Raw genomic sequence first — 15,589 nt, forward strand, 5'->3', positions numbered from 1 at the left:
CAACGTATGGAGATGCACCCATTTTCCTTATGTTTTACTCTTAGAATTAGAGTTGGAATTAGATGATGGGGGGGGGGAGGAATGTGAATGGGAGTTAGTTAGACATAACAATATTATAATAGTGTGAGAACCAAGGTTTTTTGAAATAAGAGATGATAAGAAATGGCCGGGATGAAGAACTGGAGGGAAAGCCTGCATTTCAAACTAATTGGAGAATGTGATTTATGACTGTTAACTAGAGGAGGGAATTGTGCTTGATACTATGTGCTCAGGGGAAGGGAATTCAGATTTTGGCTTTGCCTATGTACGTGCCGATGCTATGCTGCTCGAATAAAGATTATTTAAGGTAAACAACGCCTCGAAGTTCTTGGAAGAGTTTCATCTGTCGGAACTATGACATTTATTTTTGTTTGGGGGAAACCGAAACAGAAAATGGAATTAGGAATCCCTGGTTATTGAGTACAATTCCAACTTTCTGTCGGTGCAATGTGATATCTGGAAAAGTACAGGCAGTCCTTGGCTTACAACAGTTCATTTAGTGACCATCGGCACTAAAAAAGAGTGACTTATGACCGTTTTCCACAATTGCGACCTTTGCAGCCTCCCCACAGTCACGTGATCAAAATTCAGACACTCAGCAACAGGTTCGTGTTTATGACCGTGTCCCAAGGTCACGTGATCCCCATTTGCGACCTTCTGACAGGCAAAGTCAATGGGGAAGCCAGATTCACTTAATGAACGGGTTACCACCCTATCGACTGCAGCGATTCATTTAATAACGGAGGCAAGAAAGGTCGTAAAACAGGGCAAAACTTGCTTAATAAATGTCTCACAGCAGAGAGTTTGGGCTCAATTGTGGTCGTAGGTCGGGGACTCCCTGTATATCCAACACACACACACACACACACACACACACACACACAAAATATGTTCCCACTTGGATTCAGGCACAGTCAAAGCTTACATTAACTTTACAGCACAAATGGCTAATTAGGCAATCAAAATGCCAAATATGCCTTGACAGAATCGGGCATAAGGAGGAGGCAGCAGAAGAAAACGCTGCTGTGTTACTCTTGTGGAAAATGAAAGGACTCTTATGAATTCCAGAGGGTTTTAGCAGATTTATTGCGCATGTTCAGAAGCAGTAGCAACAGGCAATTCTGAACCCCGAGGGCGGGTTCAGACTTCAGTTTTATACTTTCCTTTTCTCAGGAACAAAGGAATACACATTGAGATACCCATTGTAATACATTAGGTTCGTTTCTCACGGGTATACAATGGAGAGTTTGCTACATACATTGTATCCAAGTGCAATGCGCATTAGGTTAGTCACATTCTACTAACACAGCACTATTCCAGTAATTAGGCAGACACATCATTATTCTAGCGAGTGTTCATTATTCCACATTACTACAGTTTTAGGGACCAGTTACTTCGGAATGAGTGTATTCCTATTCCAATCGACATCCAGAGAATTGCGCATCCGCCGCCGCTTGGAGCCCTCTTCCTTTGCCTGCAAATCGAAGCGTCTCCGGGGGAACTGTCCCGGGGCTCCTGGGCCGTTGTGAGAAAGTCCCCTTGATCCCTATCAACCAGCCTGGCCTGCCATTTTTCGTTCCCGGGAGAGGCTTGACTTCCAAGCACGCGCTTCCCACGATCTTTCCCCCGGGCTTGGTGGCGCCAAGGCAACCCGCTCTTGGAAAGGGAAGCGGGGAAGAAGTTTCTGCCGGGGAGAAAAAACAGTCAAACACTTCCACGCGCCGCGCTTCAGACGTGCCTAAGCTACCGGCACCGGTGCGCGCAGGGACGAACGCCTTGCAACGTTGGGCAGGAGAGGACGAGCGCAAAAGAGGCGCGCAGCCCCGTTCCCAGCGCAGCTTGGTTCCTCCCCCCCCCCCCCAACCACCACCGCCGCCGGTCTGCTGGGCGGGACGGCCTCCCGTCCTTCCCCGCCGCTGCATTGGCAGCTGCCGTTGCCACTCCCGAGAGGCGGCGCGGCGATTGGTCGGCGGCCACGCCACGACTGGGGATTGACCCCCCCCCAAACCCCCCCGCCGCTGTCAAAGTGGATCCCGGGCTCTGCGCTGCAATGGAGAGACGGGAAGCGGAGCGGCCGGCGCGCGGGAAGGAGGAGGCAGAGGAGGCGGCGGCGGCGGAGAAGGAGGAGGAGGAGGAGCGGGGCGAAGAAGAAGGAGGAAAAGCGGCCGAGTGAGAAGCGGGGCCGTCCCGGCCGGCCAGACACCGAAGCGCCGCCGCCGTCGCCTTGGAGTCCGTGTGTGCGCGCTCCTGTCCGCCCGCTCGCCCCGCGTCAGCCATGCCCTCCACGGCGCGCTGCAGCTGATCCGAGGCGCGCAGGCCGGTGCCCTTCGGGCGCCTGCCTCCCTCCCTGCCTGCCTGCCTCTGCCTCCTGCTGCAGCCTGGCGGGGGAGGCTGAGCGCCGGCTTCGGCTCGCCGCCTGCGCCTCTCTCCGGTCCCGCAGCCGCGGCCATGCCGGCTTTCCCCTTCTAAAGATGGCGGTGGGGAATCGCTGCATCCTTTAGACTCATGACTGTCAGAAACATCGCCTCCATTTGTAATATGGTGAGCGGGCCTGGCGCCGAGAAGGGCGGCGGGTGGGCGGCCTGCGGGGGCCCCGGGCGGGCGGAGGAGGAGGAGGGAAGGGCAGGGCGGCGGGAGGACGGAGCCAGGCCCGGTGGTGCCTGCGCGGGAGCCCCCCGGAGGTCGGTCGGTCGGAAAGGAGCGTCCGGGCAACTTTACCTAACCATAGGTAGTCCTCGACTTACAACCACCGCTGAGCCCGGAATGACGGTCCTTAAGTCGTTGCTGTCATTAAGCAAGGCGGCCCCGTGCCTCTCTCCATTGTAGTCATTATGTGGGGGGGGCTGCTAAGTGGAGGGGCTACTTGTAGCAGCTGTTGTGCGTCTACAGGGGGTCCTCGTCATAACGACCACAATGGAGCCCCCCCCCAAATGTATGTTGCTGAGTGAGGCGTGTGCTAAGTGAGTTTTGCCCCATTTTGCGACTTTGTCTTGCCACCTTTGTCAAGTGTTATCGCAAGTTAGGGACACGGTTGTTAAGCGAATCTGGCTTCCCCCCCCTTGACTTGGCTTGCCAGAAGATTGCAAGAGGGGATCGCATGATCCCTGGGACCCTGTAACCAGCATAAATGTAGTAAGTCAGGTGCTGAGCGGCTGAATTTTGATCACAGGACCACGGGCCTGCGGCAACAGCCCGAAGTGTGAAAAATGCTTTTTTTCCAGTTGCAGCTTCAAACAATCACTAAGCGGAGTGTCATAAGTTGAGGACTACCTGTATTTGGGGCTGGGGGTACAGATCTGCGTCAAGGAATTGGGATGCAAAAAGGTTGCTATTCTTCATTGGTCAAATGCAAAGTTTGCCACAATATATATGTATGTAAAGTTTGCCACAATATATATGTGTGTGTGTGTGTGTGTGTGTGTGTGTGTATGTATATATATGTATGTATGTATATGTATATATATATGTGTGTTTCCTGAGGTTTTCGCGGGTGTTTGTATGTAGGTCTTTGGTTGTTCGGGTTTTCTCCCATGTAAAATTGGAAGTGTCTTGGCGATGTTTTGACGAAGTCCCATTCGTCATCTTCAGGCTGGTGTTTTCAGCTTCGTGCTTCGAGGAGCACGAAGCTGAAAACACCAGCCTGAAGATGACGAATGGGACTTCGTGGAAACGTCGTGAACTCAGTTTGGGTGGTGCTGTTTGAGCTCTTCCTCTGCTGCAGAAGGAGCTGAACCCCAGGTCAGCAATTGGAGCAAGGCAAGGAAGGGGGCTTTCACCCCTCTTCATTTTATGCAATGGCTCCAGGCAGAGTTGAGCCAAGGTATTTTTCCGTCTGCTCCCTGGTCATCAAGATGCTCTCCACCCTTCCAAGTTAGAGACTCATGAATTTGCAGCAGGATTTCCTTTTGAATGGATGAATGGAATAATGAGTTAGGGGTGGCATGACCTGTTCAGAGAAAACTTGTCCCTCTTTAATGACGTGCAGAGTTTTGAATGGTGAACAGAGTAGTGTTAGAGTGAAGCATTAATATAGAGAAAGTTGTGTTGTGATTTTAGAAACTTGCTGGCGCGTTAAAGAACTTGGATGTACAATGATGCCGCCTTTCTTTTATTTGGGAGCAACTTGACCCGCTTCCAGATATGTAGAAGACTGGATTCCCAAAATTCCACAACCAGCAGCAATTCGGTTCAATTTATTATTTTTATAAATATCTTGATGTGGTGAACATATCCTACCCCAGTGGTTCTCAACCTGTGGGTCGGGACCCCATTTGGGGTCGAACGACCATTTCACGGGGGTCGCCAAACAACGCAGTCCGCCATTTTTTCCCCCCTTTTCCTTAGCTGTGCTACTCCCTTTTATTCTATTGGCTTTTGAAAGCCAATAGAATAGACTCTCTTGAATAGAGTCTAATTCTATTGGCTTTCAAAAGCCAATAGGAATTGTCCAGGCTGTCTCTGCCCTGCTGAGCCCGCCAAAAGTCCCATTCTGCAAACGGCGCTGCACCAGTTGAGTAGTTCTCGACTTACGACCGGTTGAGTAGTCCTCGATTTACAACCGGTTGGGGGGTCGCGGCATTAAAAAGGTTGAGAACCACTGTCCTACCCGCTTGTTTCCTCTTATTTTCTCCACAACAACAATCCTGTCAAGTGAGTTGGGCCGACAAAGGTCACCCAGCCGGCTTTCGTGACTAAAGCAGGATTAGAACTCATCGTCGCCTACTTTCTAGTTGTAGTTGTAGACATTGTAGGTGTCCTGCATTAGGCCTAGCGCATAAGGAAATCTTAGTCCTTAATCCACACCTCTTGATTAGCATCACCTTGCTTTATTGATGCCCAATAACAACAAGAGAAGCCTGTGTGAATCTTTAGCAATGATATCTGGGTGTGGTAAGGCTTGTAATTTGAGGCAGCCTCTGGTCCAGAGGTCATTGCTAGGAAATGGGTACAAAACTTGCACCCTCAATCTTATAGAGATGCAACATTGGTAAAAATGGAAAATACTCGCCTGCTATCTGTAATGCAGTTGAAAAGTGTATGGTGATATGTATAATTTAAAGGGACTAATGGCATAAACATGATGGTACGTCTGGATTAGCCTCAGAACTGTTTACAAACAGGGAGCAGAAAACTGCATTCTCCTTCGGTGTTGAGCTTTTTGCGAAATAGAATTGTAATAGTGTCTGTCGCTGTGGATACGTTCACAATTACAGGCCAAGCAGACTTGTTTCAATAACAGGTTGTATGTTGGGAGTTGGTATCAGCTACCTGAACATAACTTTTGAAATCACAATCTTGATTTTACACCAAGAGTTAGTCTATTTTAGGGTTATGTTCCTTTCGTCAAAAAGTAAATTGATGCTTATATTAGGAAATTAAAATATAAGGCCAACTTTGACCTTCACAGTACATCTGAATATAATTAAATATATACTTTGGGAAGCCGAATTGTAAAAGTATTTGCATAATATTTTTCATCTAGCCTCAAACCTCTTTTCTCACAGTAATCTTATTGTTATTTTAAACAATGGTGGCTTATGGCTTGGGCAAGCAAATGTTTTTTTTTTTTTCCACTAAATAGACATCTGTTTAAATATATTATGACAGAAGCTTTCATGGACTAGGATCCATTTCATCATGTGTGTGGTTATGCTCATTTGCTGGTACACCTCTTGCTCATGTTTTTCACACACACACATGTACATGCAGGAACACGTACACACACACACACACACACACAAACTCATAGATGAGCCAGAGGGAAAAATCAGTTAAATGGCAGAAAAATCTGTCAGATTGAGTGTAAAGGCAGAGATAGGCAAAAGTACCATTACTAAAAGGAATAGATAATGCCTGCAAGCAATCCTAATATTTTGGGTAGAACAGGCATGTAGTTGTTTCGTTTGAACATAAATGGGTAGAACGCAATGTGACAACAATAAGTGAAAGTTCCTGCTCACTAATGCTGCAATTATAGTTTGGCTTCCATTTTGCTATTGTGGTTATGTCTCTGGGAATTATCCCAATCTTACAGTTTGGGGAGGGGATTACATACTTAATGTAATATAACTGATATATATTATACAATATTAATCGTATGATCAACTGAAGTACAGTAGACTCTCTAGGCTAGGCCATACAGACTTAGGATATAATACATTTGTTAGTTGTTAAGGTGTTGTCACATTACTCAAAGCCATTCAGAAATATCATGAGAGGTTTAAATAGAATTATTCCACTCAATTAACTCATCAGAGAGAAATCTGTCGTTATCACTATGGACTTTGGCATTCCAGATTTCATGGACTTTTTTGCCCAAGCTCCTGTTTTGTGTTTCTGGCTGGATAATTCTGGGAGTTGAATCCATCTATCTTAAACTTGCCGTGGTTATGAAACACTCCCTTAGTGTGATGACCTTGATCACAGATGTCCTCTCAGGGTTTTGTGTCCTTGTCGGTATATCATCAGTTGCAAACTGCATAATCCTGGTGGTTTAGTACTTCAATGTCTCTTTGGTGAGCTTAGCAGTTTGACCACTGTAAGACAGTCAACTTTCTTCTTTTGAAGCAGAAGAACAAAACTGTCTGAAATGATATAGGGTTTCCTGCCTGAGCAGGGGGTTGGAGTAGATGACCTCCAAGGTCCCTTCCAACTGTTATTATTATTATGGATCATCGCACAGTCATTATTATTATTATTATTATTATTATTATTACTATTATTATTGATCATCGCACAGTCAGCCAGATGTTCAGACTGGATTTGGCATTTTTGTCTACCTGTCAAGTCCTTACCAAGGACCTGGGATAGGCAGATGTGGATGTTTGATGGTATTACAGATATCGTCGCAGGATGGAAGCAATTCCTAGTAAGGCTGCCTTTTGCAATTGACTAATGGCAAATTTGTCAATGCCAATGGCGTTCAAGTGGTGCTCCAGTTGTTTTGGGATTGCACCCAAGGAGCCTATGACTATTGGTACTACCCTTGCTTGCTTTTGCCACAGTCTTTCTATTTCTATTTGTAGGTCTTTGTATTTTGTTATCTTCTCCAGTTCTTTCTCGTCTATTCTGCTGTCTCCAGACACTGCCATGTCCACTATCCAGACTTTTTTGTTTTTTGTATTACTACTACTACTACTACCATCATTATTAGTATTAGTATTAGTATTAGTATTAGTATTATATCTTTGAAGTGGTAGAGGGACCAAACAAGACTTCAGGACCTTCCAGAAGGCCAATAGGATATGTGTGTGCTATAAGCACACACATATATAAGGTTGCATGTATATTTGAGGGGAGATGCTGGATACTCAGAGCAAGATCCCAAGATGTAAACTCTAGGAGTAGTGCATACATTCTTCTTCTCTAGTGTAGAAAACTTTAAGACGTGTTTCCTCAGCCAGTTTGCTGGGAAGGGAATTCTGGGAACTGAATTCCAAACCTCTGCAAGTTGCTGAGATTGAGAAACACTGATGTAGTGCAGGGGTCTTCAGACTTGGCCCTTTTATGACTTGTGGACTTCAACTCCCAGAAGTCCTCAGCCAGGCACGTCATAAAAGGGCCAAGTTTGAAGACACCTGATATAGTGATTTAAAAGGAAGACATTGTGAGACAGAAATGCCTTTGGGTAGGCTGATCTTCATTTAAGACAGCGGTTCTCAACCTATTTGGGGTCGATTGACTATTTCACGGGGGTCGCCAAGCAAGGCTGTCCGCCATTTTTTTCCCCTTTTCTGGCGGGTGCCTTACCTCCCTTGGGCTGGGCCAGCTGGTGGCCCAGCCGGTGGTCGGCCTGCTCCGTCTCTGCCGCTTGCCAGCTACGCCTCGGCCGGCGCAGGGGGCGGCACCACGCATGCGCGGCGCTCCCGAGCAGGGAAACTCCTCGACTTACGACCGGTTGGAAAGTCCTCAACTTACGACCGGTTTAGTCCTCGACTTACGACCGGTTCGAGGTCGCGGCATTAAAAAGGTTGAGAACCACTGATTTAAGATCTTTTTGGCTGATTGTGAACGAGCTGTTATTTCTCAATGTTTTATCCCTTTATGCTTCTGTGAGATGGCAATGCCTTTTTTTTTTTTTAACCTGCCATAAAGGGTTGTACCAGAGCAGCCTTTCCCCAACCTGGTATCATCTAGGTATATTGAGTCTATAACTCCCAGAATTAATAAACCAGGATTAATAAGATCATAGATCACTCCAAGGAAAGGCCTATCGAAACTTAATTGGACATTATTAACCCATGACTAAGTTATTCTGGGGAGCCTAAGTGTGTATTAAAGTGGCACAAGAATTGAAGAGAGAGACAGTAATTATGAAGTGTTATTATTGTTGTGCAGTCAAGGTAGAGTGGTTGCATTCCTTTCTGTAGAGATTTTATTGTACCTGAAGCAGCTTCCTGAAAAATGTTTACGGTCTGCACATTCCTCAGGAAGGTGAGAAAAATCACTGTTATCATCATTGTTCTATGATAAAATTTAGCTGGGAGAGGGACAACAGAGAAGTGCTGAAGCAGGGCAAATGCTAAAAGAGTTTAACCACACAATCAGGTATTTCTGGTTTGAGAATCTGGTTAGTAGAGCATTAATTCAGCAGCTGAAATATGTCGCTGTATTATATCCCTGCCCCCAAAATTCAGTTTAATTGCTTAATTTTTATTTGCAAAATATAATCTTGATTAGGTTATATACCAACCTAGCTATCTGATGTTAGAGCAGGGGTATCAAACTCAATTTCATTGAGGGCTGCATCAGCATTGCAGTTGCCCTTGGGGGGGCGGGTGGGTGTGGCTAGGGTGGATGCAGCCTACTGGGTGGGCATGGAGGGAGTGGGTGTGGCCTACTGGGTGGGCGTGGCCAGCTCTACACCGTTTGCGTCAAGGGTGCCTGTGGGGGCCTGGGCAGGAGTGGGACAGATCTGAGGGTCTCTGGCAGAAGGGGGTGGGACCAGGGCAAGGGCCAAGGCATGGTCCACTGGAGGAGCCTCACTGTTCCTCTCAGGCCATGCGGAGGGTGGATGGTAGTGCGGGCTGCCCGGAGCCCTGGGAAGCAGAGGTCAAACGCCCTGCCTGGCCCTCAAGCACCCGCGGCACCAAGCCCAGCCCCACTTCCCCAAGGGAGCGCCCAGCTGCACTTACCACCTCCTCAAGGCTGCTGCTGCTATGCTTGCTCTCCTTAGCCAGGTTATTCATGATGGGTACCAGGGCAAAGTCAGAGGGAGACTGAATGCGTTTCAGCATAGATGGCCACCACAAAATTGTACATTGGCTCCCGGCCAGCCGACCTGGGCCAGGGCCAAGGCAGTGGGGGCCGTTCCCTCACTGTTTCCAGCATGGCTTCGCGGGCCACATGAAACCACTTCGCGGGCCGCATCCAGCCCCCGGGCCTTGTGTTTGACATGTCTGTGTTAGAGGGTACAATGGATATGGAAGTTTCACTGGATAAAGTGAAAGATACAGATTACAAAGGTCAGGACAAATTTTGTTCCTTTTGGAGATTTTGAGATGGGTCAGAGAGAGGGAAGGAGGGAGAAGGAGAGGGAGAAGAGAGAAAGGGACACCACCTGAAGCATTCCACAAAAACTGGAAGTGCTTTTACGTAGAAATCATAAGGCGGCCGAGGAATAGTAGTAGTAACAGAGTTGGAAGGGACCTCGGAAGTCATCTAGTCCAGTGGTTCTCAACCTGTGGGTCGGGACCCCATTTGGGGTCGAACGACCATTTCACGGGGGTCGCCAAACAACGCAGTCCGCCATTTCCCCCCCCCCCTTCCTTAGCTGTGCTACTCCCTTTTATTTTACTGGCTTTTGAAAGCCAATAGAATAGACTCTCTTGAGTAGAGTCTAATTCTATTGGCTTTCAAAAGCCAATAGGAATTGTCCAGGCTGTCTCTGCCCTGCTGAGCCCGCCAAAAGTCCCATTCTGCAAACGGTGCTGCACCAGTGGAGTAGTCCTCGACTTACGACCGGTTGAGTAGTCCTTGACTTACGACCGGTTGGGGGTCGCGGCATTAAAAAGATTGAGAACCACTGGTCTAGTCCAACCCTGCTCACGCAGAACCCCTAATACTATTTCTGAAAAATGGCTCTCCAGTCTCTCCTTAAAAGTCTCCAGTGATGGGGCACCCACAACTTACGAAGTCGGTTTGGTTCACTGGTTGATTGTTCTCACTCTGAGGAATTTTAGTTCTAAATTGCTTCTCTCCTTGATTAGTTTCCATCCACTGTTTTTTGTCTTTATTCAATTTGTTATAGCCGTAACAAGGAAAACCTAAAAACACACAGCCCAAACTAAACTTATCTTGGCCTGGCGAGATAATAATGTTTAATGGAGGGGAACCTGGATCTTTTTGATCTCTTGGGGGAAAAATGATGAAAATCAGATATTTTGTTAACTCAAAGAGTTATTGGGTTTGTACTGTACTAATTTTATAAATTTCCACAACCTTCTTTTTGAAAAAAAAAATTCTAGGTGGAAATCAAATAAGCAGGCAGACTAATAAAGTAGTGTGATGCCATCAGTGGCATCTAAAAAATTGAATTTAAGTTCACAGACTTCCATATTATATTTAGTGGTTCTGCAGTAAGACTTGATTAGTCCTGTAGGAAAAGGATTAGAGAGATTGCATGTATTCCTTTGTTTCTTGTATGTGTTCCATTGTTTCTTGTATGCGTTCCATTGTATGTGTTCCATTGTTTCTTTTATGTGTTCCATTGTATGTGTTCCTTTGTTTCTTGTATGTGTTCCATTGTTTCTTGTATGTGTTCCATTGTTTCTTGTATGTGTTCCATTGTTTCTTGTATGTGTTCCATTGTTTCTTGTATGTGTTCCATTGTTTCTTGTATGTGCTCCATTGTTTCTTGTATGTGTTCCATTGTATGTGTTCCATTGTTTCTTTTATGTGTTCCATTGTATGTGTTCCATTGTTTCTTGTATGTGTTCCATTGTTTCTTGTATGTGTTCCATTGTTTCTTGTATGTGTTCCATTGTTTCTTGTATGTGTTCCATTGTTTCTTGTATGTGCTCCATTGTTTCTTGTATGTGTTCCATTGTATGTGTTCCATTGTTTCTTTTATGTGTTCCATTGTATGTGTTCCTTTGTTTCTTGTATGTGTTCCATTGTTTCTTGTATGTGTTCCATTGTTTCTTGTATGTGCTCCATTGTTTCTTGTATGTGTTCCATTGTATGTGTTCCATTGTATGTGTTCCATTGTATGTGTTCCATTGTATGTGTTCCTTTGTTTCTTGTATGTGTTCCATTGATGTGTTTCTTGTATGTGCTCCATGTTTCTTGTATGTGTTCCATTGTATGTGTTCCTTTATTTTCTGTATGTTTTCCATTGTAATGTGTCTGTTTTTTGTATGTGTTCAATAAATACTAAATAATAAAATATAATAATAATATAATAATAATAATAATAATAAAGTGGAAGGGACCTGGAGGTCATTAGTCCAACCCCGCTCAGAGAAACCCTAACCATTTCGGACAAATGGCTGTCCAGTCTCTTCTTAAAAACTTCCAGTGTTGGAGCATTTACAGCTTCTGGAGGCAGGTTGTTCCACTGGTTAATTGTTCTCACTGTCAGGAAGTTTCTCCTTAGTTCTAGGTTGCTTCTCTCCTTGGTTAGTTTCCATCCGTTGCTTCTTGTCCTGACTTCAGGCGCTTTGGAGAATAGCTTCACTCCCTCTTCTTTATGGCAGCCCCTGAGATATTGGAAGACTGCTATCATGTCCCCCCTCGTCCTTCTCTTTATTAAACTAGACATACCCAATTCCAGCAGCCTTTCCTCATATGTTTTAGCCTCCAGTCCCCCTGTTGCTCTTCTCTGTACTCTTTCTAGTGTCTCAGCATCTTTTTTTCATCGTGGTGACCAAAACTGGATGCAGTATTCCAAGTGGCCTTACCAAGGCATTGTAAAGTGGTATTAATACATTTGTTTCTTGTATGTGTTCCATTGTATGTGTTCCATTGTTTCTTGTATGTGTTCCATTGTTTCTTGTATGTGTTCCATTGTTTCTTGTATGTGTTCCATTGTTTCTTGAGTATCATCCAAATCTCGTGAAGTGTGTGTCTCTTCATCACACATAATCTTCCAGTTTGCTTGTCACCGTGTTATGTGATTGCTGAAGTTCAGAAAAATTATATTTCACTGCTACTACTAATCTCCTCTTGAAGAAATCTGCCTGCCTTCCCCGCTACCCCCATCCCCAGGGTTCAGAACTACACCTAAAAGTCACTAGTTGGAGTTCAGTGTAACATTTCAACATACTAGGTTGGTTTCTAATGGTATCTCACATGTTGCAGCTACTTGGAGGCTGAGATGAGCCATTTGTCCATCTTCCCACCAGGCACAGTTGTAAATCTCATCTCCCCAAACCTATAATCCCTTGTTCAAGATTTGCTTTACTTAACAAAAAGCTCAAACACAGTACTACTCAGCAAAAATTAGTCTCTTTACTGCGAATGAGAATAGAGCTAAATAAGCACCAAAGATACTTCAGTACATAGAAGTGTTGAAGGAAAAGTCTTCATCATGGTTCAGTCCAAGCCGGGAATAAACAACATGGCGACTACTTTAGAAAGAAAGTTGCAGTTTATTGAAGAGGAGAGCCAGACAGAAAGACGGATCTGGAAGAAAAAGAGAATGAGCACATGTAGGGAATGGGTTTTTATACCCTCTGGAGCCTTTTGTTTGGAGTTGTTCCTGTGGCATAAACTTTGACCTGAGTCTGAGTGTGCCTTTCCGGTATTCTGATGGTGGTGGGTTAATCCTATTATGTCCCAATGGTCATATCCTGCTTCCCTGGGGCTGTGGCTGATGATTCTTAGATTTTTGGTGCTGATTCTAGGGATCTTTCTTCCTAATCCCAGTTTCCTGACTCCAGTCTTCTTTCTGACAAGATTATCACCTGCATTTCTACAGACTTGGTTTCTGTTTGGGACAGAGAGACCTGGGGGCAGGGTTGGTTTCTGCTTTTAAGGAAATATATTCTGCCTTTTAAATATTTCTTTCTCTGGGGGAGGGGGGGCTGACTTCCCATAGAGGTCAAGGCCTATAATAGGACTGCATTCTGGAATTTTAAAACGGGAGTTTTTCCTTCCACTTTTCCAAGTGAACAGATCCTTGGCGGTTCTCTCCGTGGCTTTAGAAAGCATCTCATCTATGTTCTCACAGTTTTCTCTATCCAGGGAGGCATTCTTGCCTCACCAGCCTGGTTCCTACAGTAGTGTTTGCCATGACACTTTCTTGTCTTAGGAATATAAATAAACCCCATAATGTTTTGTATAAGGGACCTAAGGATAGAGAGTTGGGCCTTTGAGGTGGACCAGACCAGGAAGCCAAAATTATGAATGCTAATACTACTTTTATTATAAGATTATTGTAGCAGAATTTTGCAAAGTCTGAATGCATGTCCTCTCCTCTCTCCCTTTTATGTTTGTGAGAATTAGACAGGGTCAAGGCTGAGACACTGTCTCCAATTACATTTCTGCCTTGGAGTTATACCCGATTGCTGCCTTATTTGTGACTCTCCTTCCTGTTCCTCAAGGTTATATGGAGCCTCTGAATTTTTCCCACTCTTCCTTATAGAATTCTTCTAGCTCAGAAGCATCCTTAGGTTTTTTTGCATATGCTGCATGTATATGCTGCATGTTTAGAACTTTGCAAACCAACTTTTTAATAATAATAATAATAATAATAATAATAATATAGAGAAAGTCATAGAAAATGATAAAATTAAACTGCTCTGGGACTTCAGAATTCAAACAGACAAGCACCTGCAACATAACACCCCAGACTTAACAATTGTCGATAAGAAAGACAAAAAAGTCTGGATAGTGGACGTGGCAGTGCTTGGAGACAGCAGAATAGACAGAAAGAACTGGAGAAGATAACAAAATACAAAGACCTACAAATAGAAATAGAAAGACTGTGGCAAAAGCAAGCAAGGGTAGTACCAATAGTCATAGGCTCCTTGGGTGCAATCCCAAAACAACTGGAGCACCACTTGAACACCATTGGCATTGACAAATTCGCTATTAGTCAATTGCAAAAGGCGGCCTTAATAGGAACTGCTTCCATCCTGCGACATATCTGTAATACCATCAAACATCCACATCTGCCTATCCCAGGTCCTGGGTAAGGACTCGATAAGTAGACAAAATGCCAAATCCAGTCTGAACATCTGGCCGACTGTGCGATGATCCATAATAATAATAATAATAATAATAATAATAATAATAATAATAATAATAAGAAAGACTGTGGCAAAAGCAAGCAAGGGTAGTACCAATAGTCATAGGCTCCTTGGGTGCAATCCCAAAACAACTGGAGCACCACTTGAACACCATTGGCATTGACAAATTCGCTATTAGTCAATTGCAAAAGGCAGCCTTATTATGAACTGCTTCCATCCTGCGACGATATCTGTAATACCATCAAACATCCACATCTGCCTATCCCAGGTCCTGGGTAAGGACTCGATAGGTAGACAAAATGCCAAATCCAGTCTGAACATCTGGCTGACTGTGCGATGATCGATAGTAATAATAATAATAATAATAATAATAATAATAATAATAATAATAATAATAATAATAATAGTAATAATAATAATAGAATCTGAGGACTGTGAAGGCCATTCTAAAGAGCCCTGTTTTTCTTTAAGTGGTTCATGGTTGTTTTAGAGCTATGTTTGACTTGCTCTTTTGTTGAATAACCTTTTAAACTTCTGTTCATCACTCAGGGAATTCATTCATGCACACAGTTTTTTTACCTTGGCTAACGTTGCCTAACGTTTTGCATGCAAGTGTATTTCTGCACTAACCGCAGAAGTGGGATGAATTAACCAGCCAACTCATTCACAATTCTGGATTGCTTGTTTCTTCCAAGCCAGTGTGTAAAAATAAAGCTCACTGTGATTCTTTTGTATTAATGGGAGAGATGGAAAGAAACGCTATTCCTAATTGCATCTCTTCCTCCTAGAACAGTTTCTTGAAACTTTTTTCTTCTGCATTATAGTGCCGCAAGAGTGAAAAACATCTTTTCACAATGAACAGTCTAGTCTCTGGGAGATATTTTGTGTGTGTGTGGTGTGGTGTGGTGGTGTGTGTAATATAGCCATTCAAAAGAAGAGAGAGGCACACCCAGAAAAGGAACACTTAAAAGAATAATGCTGCAAATAATAAGCTAAAATAGCTGCAGTGCCAGAAAAGCTGCAATAATAAGGAAAGAAACAAACAAGAAGTTGACTTAGATCTTGGTATAGTTTAAGTTAGCTAATGATATAAATGGGACATAAATGGAAGAAAAAGATGGCTAGCTTGGGATAAAAATTTTCCCAGGAGTTGCCATAAAACTTAAGTTTTTGACTGAAGTTTTGTTAAACACTATAATTGGATCCATTAAATACTATCCGCAGTTGATGATTGTATGTCCTCCGTGCCAAAATCACCACAAAGCAATGACAGCAATTAGGCCATAGAGATGCACTGTGGTACTTTTGAAGGTGGATCATTGTGATAAATGCAGGAGAAATTTCTAACAATGGCAGTT

The 15,589-nt window shown here is 44.2% G+C and overlaps 1 protein-coding gene across 1 annotated transcript in view; it reads left to right on the forward strand.

The window, feature by feature from the left end:
- The first annotated feature begins 2,023 nt into the window (after window positions 1–2,023).
- USP46 (ubiquitin specific peptidase 46) overlaps window positions 2,024–15,589 on the forward strand; it is a 43,840-nt gene continuing 30,274 nt past the window's right edge. Inside the window, exon 1 of the mRNA XM_039362887.1 lies at window positions 2,024–2,580. Within this exon, the coding sequence (XP_039218821.1) occupies window positions 2,545–2,580 (36 nt within the window). The 5' untranslated portion in view covers window positions 2,024–2,544. The remainder of the gene's footprint in view (window positions 2,581–15,589) is intronic.

The sequence above is a fragment of the Crotalus tigris genome, unplaced genomic scaffold, assembly GCF_016545835.1.
Source record: "Crotalus tigris isolate CLP2741 ecotype Arizona unplaced genomic scaffold, ASM1654583v1 scf7180000019483.1746242, whole genome shotgun sequence".
NCBI classification, from domain to species: domain Eukaryota; kingdom Metazoa; phylum Chordata; class Lepidosauria; order Squamata; family Viperidae; genus Crotalus; species Crotalus tigris.